The sequence below is a fragment of the Sphaerodactylus townsendi genome, linkage group LG17 (genome assembly GCF_021028975.2).
Source record: "Sphaerodactylus townsendi isolate TG3544 linkage group LG17, MPM_Stown_v2.3, whole genome shotgun sequence".
Lineage (NCBI taxonomy): Eukaryota > Metazoa > Chordata > Lepidosauria > Squamata > Sphaerodactylidae > Sphaerodactylus > Sphaerodactylus townsendi.
This window is the reverse complement of record NC_059441.1, coordinates 10,166,019-10,183,165: the sequence shown is the minus strand read 5'-3', so window position 1 is coordinate 10,183,165 and position 17,147 is coordinate 10,166,019. Positions and strand designations below refer to the sequence as shown.

General features: G+C 49.7%; 1 protein-coding gene and 1 long non-coding RNA gene across 2 annotated transcripts; one reads left to right on the top strand and one right to left on the bottom strand.

The window, feature by feature from the left end:
* The first annotated feature begins 2,424 nt into the window (after nt 1-2,424).
* LOC125424444 lies at nt 2,425-6,186 on the top strand. Its single transcript, XR_007243236.1, has 4 exons — nt 2,425-2,731; nt 3,076-3,154; nt 4,226-4,315; nt 5,934-6,186. It is a non-coding gene; the product is annotated as an uncharacterized LOC125424444 (long non-coding RNA).
* Nucleotides 6,187-6,516: 330 nt separating this feature from the next.
* Nucleotides 6,517-16,890, bottom strand: LOC125446167 (adenosine deaminase-like protein). The gene is made up of 10 exons (XM_048519718.1): nt 16,833-16,890; nt 15,538-15,668; nt 14,567-14,627; nt 14,266-14,356; nt 13,492-13,573; nt 12,612-12,738; nt 11,036-11,116; nt 10,489-10,621; nt 8,451-8,551; nt 6,517-6,925 (listed from the first exon to the last, which is right to left on the bottom strand). The coding sequence occupies exons 1-10, from the start codon at nt 16,872-16,874 to the stop codon at nt 6,719-6,721; spliced, it is 1,056 nt and encodes a 351-aa protein (XP_048375675.1). The 5' UTR covers nt 16,875-16,890; the 3' UTR covers nt 6,517-6,718.
* Nucleotides 16,891-17,147: the final 257 nt, after the last annotated feature.

The following is a 17,147-nucleotide window of genomic DNA, read 5'->3' as shown; positions in this document are numbered from 1 at the left end:
GCGTTTATATGCCGGGTATAACCAAAACTTTTCACAAAGCTCCAGTATCAAAATGCAAATAATATCCTGTCGATGTAACTATTATGAGTTGTATCTACTGGCCTAACAGTATGTCCTTGTTTTTTGTTGTTGTTGTTTTTTTGTTACATATTGGAAGGAACTCTGGAGTTCCAGAAGTCTGTTGGCGTCTTGCTTTTTGTTCTAAAGACTCTTCCTTGCATATGGTACAGCCAAAAGAAATGGGGATGGGGGGTTTAGTATGTGAATAAATCATGCAAAGTTATAAAATGATCTCTTGCGCTCAATACTGACCTGTTGAGAATGTTGTTGTAGAACAGGGGTCCCCAAACTTTTTAAACAGGGGGCCAGTTCACTGTCCCTCAGACTGTTGGAGGGCCGGACTAAAAAAAAACTATGAACAAATTCCTATGCACAAATGATTGTAAAATGTTTGATTTCACCTTTCAGCCTTTCTGTCATGGTCTATTTTTAGAACAGTGACCAAAGTATGTCAAGTACAGGGTGGGCTCCAAATATTGTTGGGGAGGCTGTGGAATACCTTCCCTTGTAAAAAAAAAAAAAAAGGCAGAACTTTCCCAATGAAGCATTCCATCTAACCCAGGATCAGGTATCTTCCTGGGTTCTTCCTCCCTAGCAGCCAGCGAGCGATTCACCAGCCTGGCTGATGCCAATGGGAGTGAGGCGGAACAGAAAGCCTGAGAGCAACACATGGAGTAGCTGAGAGGGAAGGGCGGAGCAGGCGTTGCCACATGTAAGGTTTCCAACTCTGGGTCAGAAAATTCATGGAGATTTGAGGGTGCCATCATGTAACTGTAATCAACAGCCGTTGGAGCCAGTTCCTCCTCTCCCTCGAGCCCCCACTGCACATGAATGGAGCCATGGCCGCCATGCCTGGCGGGCTGGATAAATGCCTTCAGGGGGGCACATTTGGCCCCCGGGCAGTAGTTTGGGGACCCCTGTTGTAGAATATCTATTTTTTGGAATTTCTGTAGTCGCTGGGATTTATTTCCAATCGGTCCCTAGAACCCCAACATGCTCGTTTGAAACTAGATTTGAGATTAGCGGCACCTTAGAAGCCGGCAAGAGTTTCAGGATATAAGTTTCCAGAGTCAAAGCTCTTTGTATGACTTTCCCCCTGACCCTTTGAAGTGGAGAACTGAAGCCCAAAACCTTCCATTATGACAAGCCAAAACTCTCCCACTGAGCTACATTCTCTCCACCCTGGAATTAAGTTAGCCCGCTGTCAGTGCGTTTGGCCCTCTGTAACCCTGAAGGCACGAATATCCTTCAAAGGTGTCAGTTCAAAAGTCCTTCTATCGCAGAATTGAGCAGAGAGTCTCCATAAAACTGCCAAGTAGGGCCCAACAGTAAACTAGCCCCAGGATGCAATGTCAGGACAAGCTACGCATGATCTGTCTTCAACAAGTTGCAGCTCATAATGCGTCTCTGCGTCACAGCGCAAGACACCAGGCACCAAACTAGCCAATGGCCTTCAAACACCAGCTACTGTGAGATCACCACTAGTGTTTTGGGGCCTAAAGGGCCACACAGTCAAATCTGGGGCCAGCCAAGACCGAGGATGCCCACAGAATGGCTTCCTCCCACCGGTAAGTGGTGCAGACTCCGTTTGCGAGGGTTCCGTGCAAGCGTTCATTCTCAGCGTTCAGATCGCAAATTATGCGATTTGCTGGATTCATGCCGCGATCCTGCTTTCGAGCAGAGTGGAAACTCGCAAGCCTGAATGTTGTATTGCGGTGTGAACAGCAGAACGGATCTGTCAAAGCAAATGTGCTTATAGGTGGGTGGGGTTTAGCTTCCTAGCGGACCAGAAGATTATTTATAGAATCGTAAGAGTTGGAAGAGACCCCCAAGGGCCATCCAGTCCAACCCCCTGCCGTGCAGGAACACACAATCAAAGCACTCCCGACGGATGGCCATCCAGCCTCTCTTTAAAAACCTCCAAAGAAGGAGACTCCGCCACTGCCCAAGGTAATGTATTCCGCTGTTGAACAGCCCTGATGATCAGGAAGTTCTTCCTAACGTCGAAGTGGAATCTCTCCCTGTGCCTTGAATCTGTTACTCCTTGTCCTAGCCTTTGGGGCAGAAGAAAACAAGCTTGCTCCCTCTTCAACATGACACCCATTCAAATATTTAAACATGGCTACCGTTCAGGCCTGCTCCAGTAACTGGAACCAAGAAGAAGAAGAGTTTGGATTTATATTCCCCCTTTCTCTCCAGTGAAGAGACTCAAAGGGGCTGACAAACTCCTTTCCCTTCCCCGCCCCCTTCACAACAAACACCCTGTGAAGTAGGTGGGTCTGAGAAAGCTCCGAAAAGCTGTGACTAGCCCAAGATCACCCAGCTGGCGTGTGTTGGAGCGCACAGGCTAATCTAGTTCCCCAGATAAGCCTCCACAGCTCAAGTGGCAGAGCGGGGGATCAAACCCGGTTCTCCAGATTAGAGTGCACCCGCTCTTAACCACTACACTGCTGCTGCTCCAAGACAAACCATGTGGCTGAGCCTCCAGTCCCTCCTAACTTTGCCCAGGACACTGAAGTTGGACTCTCTAAAGTTTTTGACTTTTGCGCATCATCAGCGCAAGCTCTGAACGATCTCCTGTTGTGTTGTCCACAGACCAGTTGTGCCCCCGTACGCCGTCTCTGCAGACTACAGCTGTAATAAACCTGCCTACCTTTATGTCCCTAGCCCGGTAAGTACATCTTTTTCAAAGGCTTTCACGGCCGGATTCAACTGGTTCTGGTGGGTTTTCCAGGCTGTGTGGCCGCGGTCTGGTGGATCTTGTTCCTATCTTCTCTCTCTTTGAGACTCTTCTCTTTGAGATACACCTCTGAAGATGCCGGCCACAGATGCAGGCGAAACGTTAGGAACGAGATCCACCAGACCACGGCCACACAGCCCAGAAAACATACCACAACCAGTACATCTTCGGCTGTGTCGTCGTGGTGACCCAGGTGCTTCTTTGAGGCTAGACAAAAGCTCTGGGTTGGGAAACTGCGCATAGGGACGGTTAACTTTATTTTTGTATTCTTGAAGGTGGTGGACAATCGCGGCTCAATGCGAGAATGTATCAAGAACCGCGGAAGCATGATCATTGATTTGAGCCACACCACAGGTGAGGGAGAGGTCTGGAAGAAGAAGAAGAGTTTGGATTTATATCCCCCCTTTCTCTCCTGCAGGAGACTCAAAGGGGCTGACAATCTCCTTGCCCTTCCCCCTTCACAACAAACACCCTGTCAGTTAGGTGGGGCAGAGAGCTCCAAGAAGCTGTGACTAGCCCAAGGTCACCCAGCTGGCGTGTGTGGGAGTGCACAGGCTAATCTGAATTCCCCAGATCAGCCTCCACAGCTCAGGCGGCAGAGCAGGGAATCAAACCCGGTTCCTCCAAATTAGATACACGAGTTCTTAACCTCCTATGCCACTGGAGCCAAACAGGTGCTGTCAAGATCTCATTCCTTCGATCAGCAGAGAGTCTGCCGCTACAATTTACAAAAAAAAACCCCAGAACAAGCACAATTTTGCGGGGCGGAATATCTTATATCTTGCTCTTCGTTCCAGAGTTAAGGCTCTCCTCTGGAAGGTTGTTTTTTTTTTAATGTTGAGCGTGAAAGACTGACAGAGGGTGGTGGGTACAGCCACACAAAAAAGTGGCTGGAAACGACCACACAGAGGATGCGAGAAGGGGGGAAATTTAAAAAAACGGGAAAGAAGAGAGAGAGAATAAAACCAGCATGCCAGTGGCGGCAACAGTGATGCTGAAACAGTGTTATTTTAATTTGGCCAACCACTTGGATCTGCAGTGGCCAATCAGAAGTCCTGCTGGGCAAGATCCCCATTTAATCTGTACCCAGGCTAAAACCAGTGTGGTGTCGTGGTTTAGAGAAGGTGCATTCTAATCTGGAGAACCGGGTTTGATTCCCCACTCGTCCCCAAGTGGCAGAGGCTTATCTGGTGAACCAGAGGTGTTTCCACACTCTTACATTCCTGCTGGGCGACCTTGGGCTAGTCACGGCTCACTCAGAGCTCTCTCAGCCCCGCCTGCCTCACAAGGGGTCTGTTGTGGGGAGAGGAAGGGAAAGGAGCTTGTAAGCCCCCTTGAGTCTCCTTACAGGAGAGAAAGGTGGGGTATAAATTCAAACACTTCTCCTCCTTCTAATTTGCCTTTTTGTTCATTTGCTTTTGGCAGCATCCGGCCCTTTGTGGGATCAGAAATGGATCAACTACGTCAAGGTGGTAAACTCCGTCAAACCCTGGAGAACGGCAGGCAAGCCGTTTGGTGAGTGGCTGCCATTTCTTGCAGTCATTTTATTTTCCCTGGCAGCCCACCTCTCCTTTTCCAGATAATGGACTGGATTACAAAGGGCAGCTTCACACAGGCGAGTACGTCCCCTGTCACAGCCAATACCAACTTGCATGTGTGAATGATGCGCCAAAGAAGAAGAAGAAGAGTTTGGATTTCTCTCCCGCAGGAGACTCAAAGGGGCTGACAATCTCCTTGCCCTTCCCCCCTCACAACAAACACCCTGTGAGGTAGGTGGGGCTGAGAGAGCTCCGAGAAGCTGTGACTAGCCCAAGGTCACCCAGTTGGCGTGTGTGGGAGTGTACAGGCTAATCTGAATTCCCCAGAGAAGCCTCCACAGCTCAGGCGGCAGAGCTGGGAATCAAACCCGGTTCCTCCAGATTAGATACACGAGCCCTTAACCTCCTACGCCACTGCTGCTCCTATAGAATGTCTCTATTGCCCAAGGTTGGACCAAAACGTGTATAGGGTTGTTAAAACGCGAGAATTCTGGGAGCAGAGTTGTCTCTGCAGTTGAGCAAATCGGTTTGGAGGGGGTCAGCTCGTTTTGGGCTAGGGAGGCAGAGAGGAAACTTCCCCCCGGAGGCCTTCCAACAGGGAGAGCCAAATGATCTTGGGCGGGGTGGAAAGTGCCGTCAAGTCGCAGCCCAGTACGTATTTTTACGCAAGAGACTTCAGAGTTGGCAGCCTCTGCATAGCAGCACTGAACTTTCTCGGTGGTCTCCCATCCAAATAATAACCAGGGCCGATCCTGCTTAGCTTCCAAGATTTAGAATCATAGAGTTGGAAGGGCCATCAAGTCCAACCCCCTGAAACGCAGGAACACACTATCAAAGCACTCCTGAGAGATGGCCATCCAGCCTCTCTTTAAAAACCTCCAAAGACGGAGGCTCCGCCACTCTCCGAGGCAGTGAATTCCACTGTCAAACAGCCCTGACGGTCAGGAAGTTCTTCCTAATGTTTAGGAGCAGCAGTGGCGTAGGAGGTTAAGAGCTCGTGTATCTAATCTGGAGGAACCGGGTTTGATTCCCCGCTCTGCTGCCTGAGCTGTGGAGGCTTCTCTGGGGAATTCAGATTAGCCTGTGCACTCCCACACACGCCAGCTGGGTCACCTTGGGCTAGTCACAGCTTCTCGGAGCTCTCTCAGCCCCACCTACCTCACAGGGTGTTTGTTGTGAGGGGGGGAAGGGCAAGGAGATTGTCAGCCCCTTTGAGTCTCCTACAGGAGAGAAAGGGGGGATGTAAATCCAAACTCTTCTTCTTCTTAGGTGGAATCTCTTTTCCTGCATCTTGAATCCTTTATTCCCTGTCCTAGTCTCTGAGGCAGCAGAAAACAAGCTTGCTCCCTCTTCAACACGACATCCCTTCAAATATGTAAACGTGGCTATCATGTCACCTCTTAACCTCCTCTTCACCAAACTAAACATCCCCAGCTCCCTGAGTCTCTCCTCGTAGGGCATGGATTCCAGACCCTTAGCCAGTTTGGCTGCCCTCCTCTGATGCAAGCAGTCTATCCTGGGCCATCTGGATCAGGGTGAATAATCTTTAGACCCTTCTTTCTGGGAGATTTCATGCCTCTCTCCATCTTTTGCAGTGTGTGACCGACACTGGCTCTGGACCAGCTAAAAGCAAGAGGAAGGAACGGGAGGGCCAATGGCTATGGCGTTCTGTGCTCAATGAAACAACTCACAGTAAACGAGACGAGACCACTCCTCTGGATTCAGCTGACTCTGACGTGTCTCTTTGGGGCTTTCCGCACTGACAGAGTTGTACTGGTTTCTATCTAGGTTCACCTCAGTGTATCCGCACTGCAACTGAGCTCAACGTTGTTTTGTCTCAGTTCCCCCCCCCCCTCAAAACTGCGACATCCCTGTCGCAGTTATGAACTGCACCTTTCTGCTGGAACAAGGTCAATACTGCTTCGAAGCGCGGACGCATCGAAACGACACCTCATCCGTTCAACCAATCAGGAGCCGCTTTTGTGGCATGCGCAGAATGGGAGAGTCGTGGCGGGCATGTAACTGTAAAAACTGTAAAAACTGTAAAAACAAAAAAAAAGAACGCTCCCGTTTCCCGTGGTAACACAAGCTCCAATCACGATCAAGGAGCAAAACAGGCACCAAGATGATCCCGCCCACTTAGCTCGGTTCCAGGGGGCCAAGTAAGTTGCTGTGCGGACAGCCTGGAATCGCCCCCCACTGAAGGGAACCGAGTCGACCTTAGCTCCCTTCTGTAGTGCAGAAAGCCTCATAGTCACACAAAAAAACAAAATCAGTGGACGCGCCGCCCTGCAGAGGTCAGCAAGACTGCAAAGCAAGCCCCTAAAAGAAAAACAGCTCAGCAAATGTGGTTGATAGGAACAGGACCGCGGCACTGAGATCACGGGAAAGCGTCCTGACTTAGCAGAGATGGTTTCAGTTTGTTCCACTTTTCCTTCAGCTCAGCCTTGGTACGGGCGCCAGCAAAAACGTAGTCGATGGCATGGTACGAGAGATGCCACACCTGTTCTCGGGACAGCTGAAACGTCTCGGCAACCAGCTGGTACTCCCGAGACAAGTCGGTCGCAAACACACCTTTATCGTCCGTCTATTGGGGGGGAAAAACAGATTTTAAGAAAATAGCCCTTCCCCACTTCAGAGCGGTCCTAGTGGTTGGGTTACCATCCTAAAGCCATCTGCTCTACTCTCCAGAAAGTACCATATGCAGAAAGAGCCTGCCCTTGCAATCCAGGCGCTATTGAAACAGTACAACATATTTTATTATTATTCTGCTCATTTTATGTCAGTGATGGCGAACCTTTTCGAGACTGAGTGCCCAAACCGCAACCCAAAACCCACTTATTTATCGCAAAGTGCCAACACGGCAATTTAACCTGAATGCTGAGGTTTTAGTTTAGAAAAAATGGTTGGCTCTGAGGCGTGCGTTACTCGGGAGTAAAGTTGGTGGTAGTCGGTGGCTTTGCTTTGAAGCAACCATGCAACTCTTCGAACGGGTGAATCACGACCCTAGGAGGGTTTATTCAGAAGCAAGCCCCATTGCCAGCAACTGAGCTTACTCCCAGGTAAAGTATCACGCTTTAGTTCTTTGCATGAAAATCAGTGGAGCTTAACAGCACTTAACAGGGTTACCTACACTGCTTCCCCAAAACTAGGTCTTAGGTTTAATGCTAAGAATCGAGCCCAGCGGCCCCGGCCAGCCTAGATGTGGGGGGGGCGCGATTTCCTCCCCACATGATGAACTCTGTTTGTGCGTGCCCACAGAGAGGGCTCTAAGTGCCACCTCTGGCACCCGTGCCATAGGTTCGTCATCACTGTTTTATGTGGAGATTCGAGCCAAGTTCTTAACCCCTGTTCTTGCACTGCGAGCCGACTCCTCTGCTGCAACTCTGATGCCCTTTTTATTAAATAGCCCTTCCGCAGATCTGCGTGAGAGGGTAGCTAGCTTCCTACAGGGTGCTATAAACCTTCGCATTGTTAGGAATGAGTGGTCATCCAGATATTGTAAAATATATAATATATGCCTTTATCGAATTTTGTTTTCTACTCTATATTATTTTTAATGTCAGTCAACTGTGTCTCCTTTTAATTATTGTAATGGTTTATATTTTTTTGATGCCAATAAAGGCATGTGTGCAGAGGTGGGATCCAGCAGGTTCTCACAGGTTCCCGAGAGTAGGTTACTAATTATTTGTGTGTGCCAAGGGGGTTACTAATTGGTGATTTTGCCACGTGATTTTTGCCTTAGTTACGCCTCTCCTCTCAGCAGTAGCGCGCAGAACTTGAAGCAGTCTAGCAGGAGGTGCACCGGCATGCGTGGCAGCCTGCGCCTGCGTGCATTCGTTTCCCGCCCAAGGACCGGCGCAGCGGCTGCGTCCTTGCCACAGCCCCGCCCAGGAATGCCCCACCCCTGGAATGCCCAGCCACGCCCCCGTTGTGCCCCGCCCAGCCCCATTGGGCTACGCCACAGTTTGAATCCCACCACCATGGGAACCTGTTACTAAAATTTTTGGATCCCACCACTGCATGTGTGTGTATCTATGTACCATCCAAGAGGAAGAGGAGATCTCTCAGAACTGAAGGGCTCCCCAGACAACAGAGATCAGCCAACTTACGCAAAGCACGACCGGATGCCCCGTGTTGTACCAGAATCCGAAATGGTGGAGCTCAATCGAAGGCACGGTCTGCCCTTTGAGATTTGAGGTCACGCAGAGTTCTAAGCAACAAAAAAAACCCCAGAAGTCCGTGTTAATAAAGGACACACACACATGGAATTCTTACAGTTTAAGAGCAGCTAGATTTGAGTCCCTTAACACCTTAAGAGGCCAAGAATATTTTCGTGATAGACGCTTTCGAGAATCAAAGGAGAAAGAGCAGACTTCTAAGCCCAACCTTTAGGATTCTGCTCCAGAGGTTCATAAAAAGATCTCTTTTCTTTTGGAAGGTTTGTTTTTCTGGTGATACAGCTCCACCTGGTGGAACATTCACTCGAAGGAGGGAAGGTTTGTTTGTTTTTACTTTGGCCAGATGAAGAGCTCTGAGGAACCTGAAAGCTTGCACTGCTGTGTGTTATATGCTTGTGTTCTTGGCTTTTTAAAACAGGAAAAGCAACAGTCTTAGGCCTAAACGACGCTAAAGGACCATTCCTTTGCATCAAAGAAATGCCAATTTCAAAGAAGAGCCATCGTGAACATAAGAACTAGCCTGCTGGATCAGACCAGAGTCCATCTAGTCCAGCACTCTGCTACTCGCAGTGGCCCACCAGGTGCCTTTGGGAGCTGACGTGCAGGATGGTGTAGTGGTGTAGTGGTTAAGAGCAGGTGGACTCTAATCTGGAGAACTGGGTTCGATTCCCCGCTCATTAGGGGTGACGCAGATTTGTTTTCGCACTCCTGCGTTCTTGCTGGGTGACCTTGGGCCAGTCACAGTTCTCTCCGAGCCCTCTCAGCCCCACAAAGTGTCAGTTGTGGGGAGAGGAACGGAAAAGAGTTTGCAAGTTGCTTTGAGACTCCTTACAGGAGAGAAAGGGAAGGTATAGATCCAAACTCTTCTACTCCAAGGGCCACCAGTTCAAATACGCCTCAGATGGAACATATTTGTGACCAGTCATGCAGGAGGGGACCCACTTGTGTTTGAAAGAGTAGTCCAGCGCAGGAAGGGAGAATTATATCAGGTGCCATTTTATCCCGAATCTCAAAATAAGAACTGCTGAGAGTGTGCCCATTGGAGAAGGAGAAAGTTGGAGGATGAGCATATAAATAATGGCTTCTCCTAGGCCCGTGGTGGCGTATCTTTGGCACTCCAGATGTTATAGCTCCACACTCCACACTCCACACTCCAGTGGCATAGGAGGTTAAGAGCTTGTGATCTAATCGTCAAACCTAGGAGCGAAGAAGAAGAAGAAGAAGAAGAAGAAGAAGAAGAAGAAGAAGAAGAAGAAGAAGAAGAAGAAGAAGAAGAAGAAGAAGAAGAAGAAGAAGAAGAAGAAGAAGAAGAAGAAGAAGAAGAAGAAGAAGAAGAAGAAGAAGAAGAAGAAGAAGAAGAAGAGGACGAGGAGGAGGAAGAGGAGGAAGAGGAGGAGGAGTTTGGATTTATATCCCCCCTTTCTCTCCTGCAGGAGACTCAACGGGGCTGACAATCTCCTTGCCCTTCCCCCTTCACAACAAACACCCTGTGAGGTAGGTGGGGCTGAGAGAGCTCCGAGAAGCTGTGACTAGCCCAAGGTCACCCAGCTGGCGTGTGTGGGAGCAATAAACCTTTCTAATCTTACATTATTAGTCTTCGAAACTTTTGTTTTATTTGACGTGATGGTGGTGAAGGAAAGGGTAATGCGTCCAGCTGCCAAGGGCCAACTTAACAGTTTAATCTTTTAGGGCGTGGTGGCAGCCCTTTGGCAGGCAGATGTTATGGATTATATTCCCATCAGCTCCCCCGCCACCGCCCGTGCTGGCAGGGGCTGATGGGAATTCGTAGTCCATAACATCTGAGTGCCAAAGGTTCGCCACCTAGGCCGGCTTGTGGCCATAGCAGCAGCTACTGCATTGCCACGCTGGCAACACCGGCTCCTCGGGCTTATTGGGGAGGCAGCATGCAAGGGAAGCGTTGAATCCTCGACATCTTCAAGCCTTCTGCTCCACGCCGCCCATTTCTTACTAAGAGGAACATCGATGTTGTCTCGACGAGGAGTTGAACGAGTTCTCAGGCACGCCGGCGGGCGAATGAAGAAAGGTGCCGCGTCTCGACTAGGCCAGGAGGCAGGCCCAGGAGGAGTTTGGTCTCTTTCGTCCTGGCCGGGACTCAAAATAAGGTTGCCAAACTCCAGGTGTGAGGAAATGGAGTGCTCCCAGAGTTACACCTCGACCGCCAGACTACTGCAACCAGTTCCTCGAAGAAAATGGCCACATCCCGAGGTAAGGCTGTGGCTCTGCCTTGTGCACCAAGACACCTACACACCGGTAGTATCCACTGAAACTTTTGTCCTGCTCCATTTAGTACCATGGTGTAGGCCTTTGGCACTCAGATCTTGGACTTCATGATTCCCTTCAGCCCTGCCAACATGCTGGCAGGGCTGATGGGAATTGTAGTCCATAACATCTGGAGTGCCAAAGGTTCACCACCACTGACTAGTAAGAGCTTTCCCCCACAAACCCAAAGAGAAAAGAACCTTAATCAGGTAACGGAACCAAGTTCAAAACGTTACCTCCGACAGGTGCAAAGCCAGCCGCAGGCCCCTGTTCTTGGCTTCCAAGAGGGGTTCCAAAAAATCCTTGCCGTGTCCTGCCTAGAAAATAGGACGGCGAACAAAAGTGAAGTCTAGGAAGGAAAATGTATTCATTTGTTTGGTTACAACCTTTGTATCCCAACTTCCCTCGTGGTTCAAGGAGCAGCAGTGGCATAGGAGGTTAAGAGCTTGTGATCTAATCTGGAGGAACCGGGCTTGATTCCCAGCTCTGCCGCCTGAGCTGTGGAGGCTTATCTGGGGAATTCAGATTAGCCTGTACACTCCCACACACGCCAGCTGGGTGACCTTGGGCTAGTCACAGCTTCTCGGAGCTCTCTTCAGCACACAGGGTGTTTGTTGTGAGGGGGGAAGGGCAAGGAGATTGTAAGCCCCTTTGAGTCTCCTGCAGGAAAGGGGGGATATAAATCCAAACTCTTCTTCTACTTCTTCTTATAATAACAGCCCAAAACATCTTCACTTTAAAACCCAACCCTCCAAATCGGTCCCCCTTTAAAAGATGCCTCTTGATGCCAGACAGACTACCCAAGTTCCAGGATAGCCCACCGATGGCTGTCTGACAAACCGTAGTTGATACACATGGACATAGTTGAATATCCACTGAGTCCATTTCTAAACCTCTCCTTCAGATCTCTGCTCAAGGCAGCTTAGAATTATAACAATTTAGCAATACGGAAACGATACCATTGGACATAAACACCATGAAAACTATTCATAAAACAAACCCCTGACCTGATTCTGAAAAAGCTGGAAAGATAAAAGATGGAGAAAGAACATTCACATACAAAACAGTCCAATACAGAGTGAGTATTTTCTGCTCCAGAAGGTCTTGGGAAAAGAACGGTCTTCCCCATCAAGTACAACTTGAGATCTTTTAACTGGACCTCTCGCAAACAAAACAGGTGCTCTGTTACCGCTTTCCCAAAGGCCTCCCCAAACATCTAGAGCAGTGGTTCTCAACCTACGCAGCAGTGGTGTAGGAGGTGAAGAGCTCGTGTATCTAATCTGGAGGAACCGGGTTTGATTCCCAGCTCTGCCGCCTGAGCTGTGGAGGCTTATCTGGGGAAATTCAGATTAGCCTGTGCTAATTCAGAATTCTGGGGAATTCAGATTAGGCTGTGCACTCCCACACAAGCCAGCTGGGTGACCTTGGGCTAGTCACAGCTTCTCGAGCCTCTCAGCCCCCCACCCACCTCACAGGGTGTTTGTTGTGAGGGGGGGGAAGGGCAAGGAGATTGTAAGCCCCTTTGAGTCTCCTACAGGAGAGAAAGGGGGGATATAAATCCAAACTCCTCCTCCTCTTCCTCCTCTTCTTCTTCTTCCTAATGCTGTGACCCTTTAATACAGTTCCTCACGTTGTGGTGACCCCCAACCCTAACATTTATCCATTTTACAGATGGAGAACACTGATGCAGAAGAGTGCTTTAGGCGACCCTGTGAAGAAAGAAGGTCGTTCGACCCCCAAAGGGGTCCCGACCCCCAGGTTGAGGACCACTGATCTGGAGGATGCTGCATCATTAAAAAAAAAAGAACTTACTGTCGGATTTCCACTGAGGTCCAGCCCTACCACCACACCATCCGTGGACAGCAAAAACTCCTCCGCCAGTTTCACGGTCTCCTTGGCGACAGCCGGTCCCCCTCTTCGATCCACTGAGATTAGAAATCTGGAGGGCAAGATTTCCAGATTACTAGCTGGTAATACAGCAACAGACACTGGTGGATGATCTGTGGTTCATTCCAGAGCATTCCCTCAGTTGGGTCGGATCAGATTCAAGACGTCAATCCTAATATTTGCACGCTGCCCTAATATTTGCACACTATTTGCATTACATGGTTTGCTTCTACAAATATATAGCTTTAGAACAGATATAAGAACATAAGAACTAGCCTGCTGGATCAGACCAGAGTCCATCTAGTCCAGCACTCTGCTACTCGCAGTGGCCCACCAGGTGCCTTTGGGAGCTCACCTGCAGGAGGTGAAAGCAAGGGCCTTCTGCGGCTGTTGCTCCCGAGCACCTGGTCTGCTAAGGCATTTGCAATCTGAGATCAAGGAGAATCAAGATATAGGATGGGTGACACCTGGCTTGACAACACTACATGAGAAAGGGACCTGGGAGTCTTAGTAGATCACAAATTGAACATGAGTCAGCAGTGTGATGTGGCGGCCAAGAAAGCCAATGTGATTCTGGGCTGTATCAATACGAGTAATGGGTTCAAGGTGAAGGAAAAGAGGTTCCACCTCAACATCAGGAGAAACTTCCTGACAGCAAGGGCTGTTTGACAGTGGAATGTACTACCTGGGAGAGTGGAAGAGTCTCCTTCTTTGGAGGTTTTTAAAGAGAGGCTGGATGGCCATCAAGAGTGCTTTACAGTGCTGCTTCCAACTCCTTGCGATTCTATGGTCCCCTGAACTTTACCTAACATCTATATCCACTGGCTTCTTCCTTGCACTGCTTGTATGCACCTTCATGACAGCTTCCACGTCGCACTGCTTGGTCACAAGGCCTAGAAAAGCATGACGTCTTAAAATCTCCTTTCCCTCCCCTCCTCCCCCCACAACACCCACCCTGTGAGGTGAGTGGGACTGAGAGAGCTACGAAGAACTGACTAGCCCAGTGATGGCAAACCTTTTCGAGACTGAGTGCCCAAATTGCAACCCAAAACCCACTTATTTATCGCAAAGTGCCAACATGGCAATTTAACCTGAGTGCTGAGGTTTTAGTTTAGAAAAACAGTTTGTTTCATGCCATACTCGGGAGTAAGTTGGTGAAGCAACCGTGCTAACAGCTTCAAATGGGTGAATCACGACCCCAGGGAGGTTTATTCAGAAGCAAGGCCAACCCAGATGTGTGTGTGGGTGTGTGTGATTTTCCTCATTCCCTTGCCATTTATCTAACTTCCCCAGTCGCTGCGGTGGTGCCCACAGAGAGGGCTCTGAGTGCCACCTCTGGCACCCGTGCAATAGGTTCGCCACCACTGGACTAGCCCAAGGTCACCCAGCTGGCATGTGTTGGGAGTGCAGAGGCTAATCTGATTCACCAGATAAGCCTTCACAGCTCAAGTGGCAGAACAGAGAATCAAAGCCAGTTCTCAAGATTAAAATGCACCTGTTCTTAACCACTACACCACAATGGCTCTCAACAGGGGTGCTTATTGGGGATGAGCAGATGGTTAAAAAAATTGAACAGCATTACCTGTGGTTTGTTCCTCTCTGGGTGTACTCCTTAACTCCAGGTATTTGACGCCATCTGCAGCAAACTCCCGAATAACATCCTTGGTTACCTGAAAAAAGAATATTTTTTTGCCATCACGGGAGAATTCAAGATTTTTGTGAGGATGAAATGGAGGGACCAAAAACAGACACGTAGGATGAAGCATGGAATAAAAATCAGTTTTTTAAAAAACTATGTGGAAACAGCTTTGCTTTGTAATAACACCAAAGTGCGACAGTTCGGGGGCGTCACTCCTTAAAAGAAACGCAAATCGCTTTACCATCAATATATCTTCTGTCCTGTTGGTCACTTGATGGATGATCTGGAACATCTCAAAGCATCTAAAAGAACAAAAGACGGAAAAGATAAAATAGAAACGTGCATATTTATATCCTGCAATTTTATCATCTTGTATTGTGTTTTATTTATACCGAAGTGTAAAGTCCCCTCAAGTCCTTCGGGAGATTGGCGGGGTATAAATGTAAATAAATAAATAAATAAAATCTTACGGGGCCTTCTGAGTAGCTGCCCCAAACTCCCAAAGTCTCTCTTTACTCTCACTGGTCCTACCCTTGGCCAAAACAGCTTCAGCAATAAGAGAAGCCAGATTATAGCAGAGAATTGGCACACTAAGACTAGAAGAAGAAGAAGCAGAAGAGTTTAGACTCAAAGGGGCTTACAATAACTTCCCCTTGCTCTCACAACAAACACCCCAGACAGACCTGGAGCATTATAATGCCCATTGCATTGCATCCAGCCCGGGCCGGATGACCCTGACTGCCTTTGCCCTTGGGAGCAAAGAGCTTTGAAAGCCCCGGGCATAGCCGGTTGCCTTGGCTGTCGGGCTTCGCGCGAGGCTTTCTCGCCCTTTTGGCCCTGACCCTCCACAACATTTTTGTTTCTTATGCAGCCCCATGTAAAAAATAATTGCCCACCCCTGCCCTGTGAGGTAGGTGGGGCTGAGAGAGCTCCAGAAGCTGTGACTAACCCAAGGTCACCCAGCGCTGGCGCAGGTTAAGTGCCCAGAGTTAATCTGAATTCCCCAGATAAGCCTCCACAGCTCAGGCAACAGAGCAGAGAATCAAACCCGGTTCCTCCAGATTGGATACACGAGCTCTTAACCTCCTACGCCAGTGCTGCTCGACAGAATCCCGTTTTATGGCATTATTCCACCCGCAATCTTCACGAATTTCCCAACTCAAGAGTTGGCAACCCTTTTATTTAAAAATCTGCAGGTTCAGAGGCACCTACTCTTCCAAGCTCCTTTTCTGGCCCTTGTCTATCACGGTCATCCCATCATGAACCCAAAGATCCGGCTTCAGCGCCATTAATTTCTTCATCGTCTCTGAACTGATAGAGCCATTCAAGTGGGCATGGAGTTCCTAAATCAGAAACAAATCAATGCTTAGTAGAGAATTCTGCGCCTCCCCCCGCCCCATCCCACAAGTAGTCACCTAGATTTGATTCCCAGCTCTGCCATACAGCCTGAGCGCGAGGCTTATCTGAGGGAATTCAGATTAGCCTGTGCACTCACACACGCCAGCTGGGGTGACCTTTGGCTAGTCACAGCTGCCAGAGCTCTCAGCCCCACCCTACCACCTCACAGGGTGTTTGTTGTGAGGGGAAGGGGCAAGGGAGATTGTAAGCCCTTTGAGTCTCCCCCCGCACCCAGAGAAGGGAGGTTATAAATCCAAACTCTTCTTCTTCTTCCTTTGGGGCATTTAATGATAGCAAAGCGCCTGTCCCTTCAAAAACCTTTTTTGTGTGTTTCCGCCCTCCTACATTCCTGCTGGGTGACCTTGGGCTAGTCACAGTTCTCTCAGGACTCTCTCAACCCCACCGACCCCACAAGGGGTCTGTTGTGGGGAGAGGAAGGGAAAAGAGCTTGTAGGTCACCTTGAGTCTCCTTACAGGAGAGAAAGGAGAGTATAAATCCCAAACTCTTCTTCATGTATGCATGAGAGATCACTTAAATGTTGCTTTAAACAAAAAACACTCTCAGGCACCTGTTGGAGCACACAAGCCCCAGAGAAGGAGCAGTATAGTGGTGAACTGTATACTAGTACACATGGGTTCGAATCTCCTCTCATGCCAGGGAAGTTTGCTGGACGACCTTGGGCCGGGCAAACTCCTGCCAGCCTAGCCTACCTTAAAGGGCACCAAAGAAATCAATCAACCGATCAATCCTTCATTTCACAAGGGAGCCTGGCGGAGGGGGGGGGGGGCACCCCAAACATCGCGTCGGGACAACGGAGCTGTCCTGGGGATTTGCGCTTTGCAGCACCGGAGTCCTACATCCCCCATCCCCTGCAACCAGGCTGCAAAACCTGGGAGAGGGCGCGCGATCCCTAAAGAAGTTCGCTGGCGTGCACCCAAACAGAACACTTGTAGGGCCACCCCAAGGCGAGGGGCTCCCGCCCTCCTTGCATGCGAAAAAGCCCCTGCCGGAGACCCCCCGAAACGCCGCCCCCGCCGGGAAGCCCGCCCCTTTCCCCCTGCAAGCGCGCTCGGCGGAGAAAGGGTTAATCCCCGGGCCCGCGGCTCACCGCTTTGGGCAGCTGCAGGAAGAAGCGGCGCGCCTCGTCCATGCTCCTTGCAGGGCCGGCCCGGGTAAGGAGAAGGGGCGGGCAGGATCCTGCCCACCTGGGGTGGGGACACCACCGTACGGAAGCCCCGCCCTCCCGGCTCAGGAGAACCTCCCCTGCATTGCAAGCGGGCCGGTTAGGGTCGGGTTGCCAGATCTGGGGAGGGAGATTCCGGGATATTTGAGGCATGGAGATCGGGGTGCAATGCTATACAGTCCCTCCTTAAGAAAGTGCCATTCCCGCATCCCAGGGAAACTGACCCTCTGCAGCCTGGAG

Excerpts from the sequence above, each read along its gene's own strand:
- LOC125446167 (XM_048519718.1), bottom strand. The coding sequence starts at position 16,874 with ATGGACGAGGCGCGCCGCTTCTTCCTGCAGCTGCCCAAAGCG. Across the intron at positions 14,357-14,566 it reads GGACAGAAGATATATTGATG|GTAACCAAGGATGTTATTCG; the intron begins GTAAAGCGATTT and ends TTCTTTTTTCAG. Across the intron at positions 13,574-14,265 it reads AGAGGAACAAACCACAGGTA|TGACCAAGCAGTGCGACGTG; the intron begins ATGCTGTTCAAT and ends TTCTAGGCCTTG.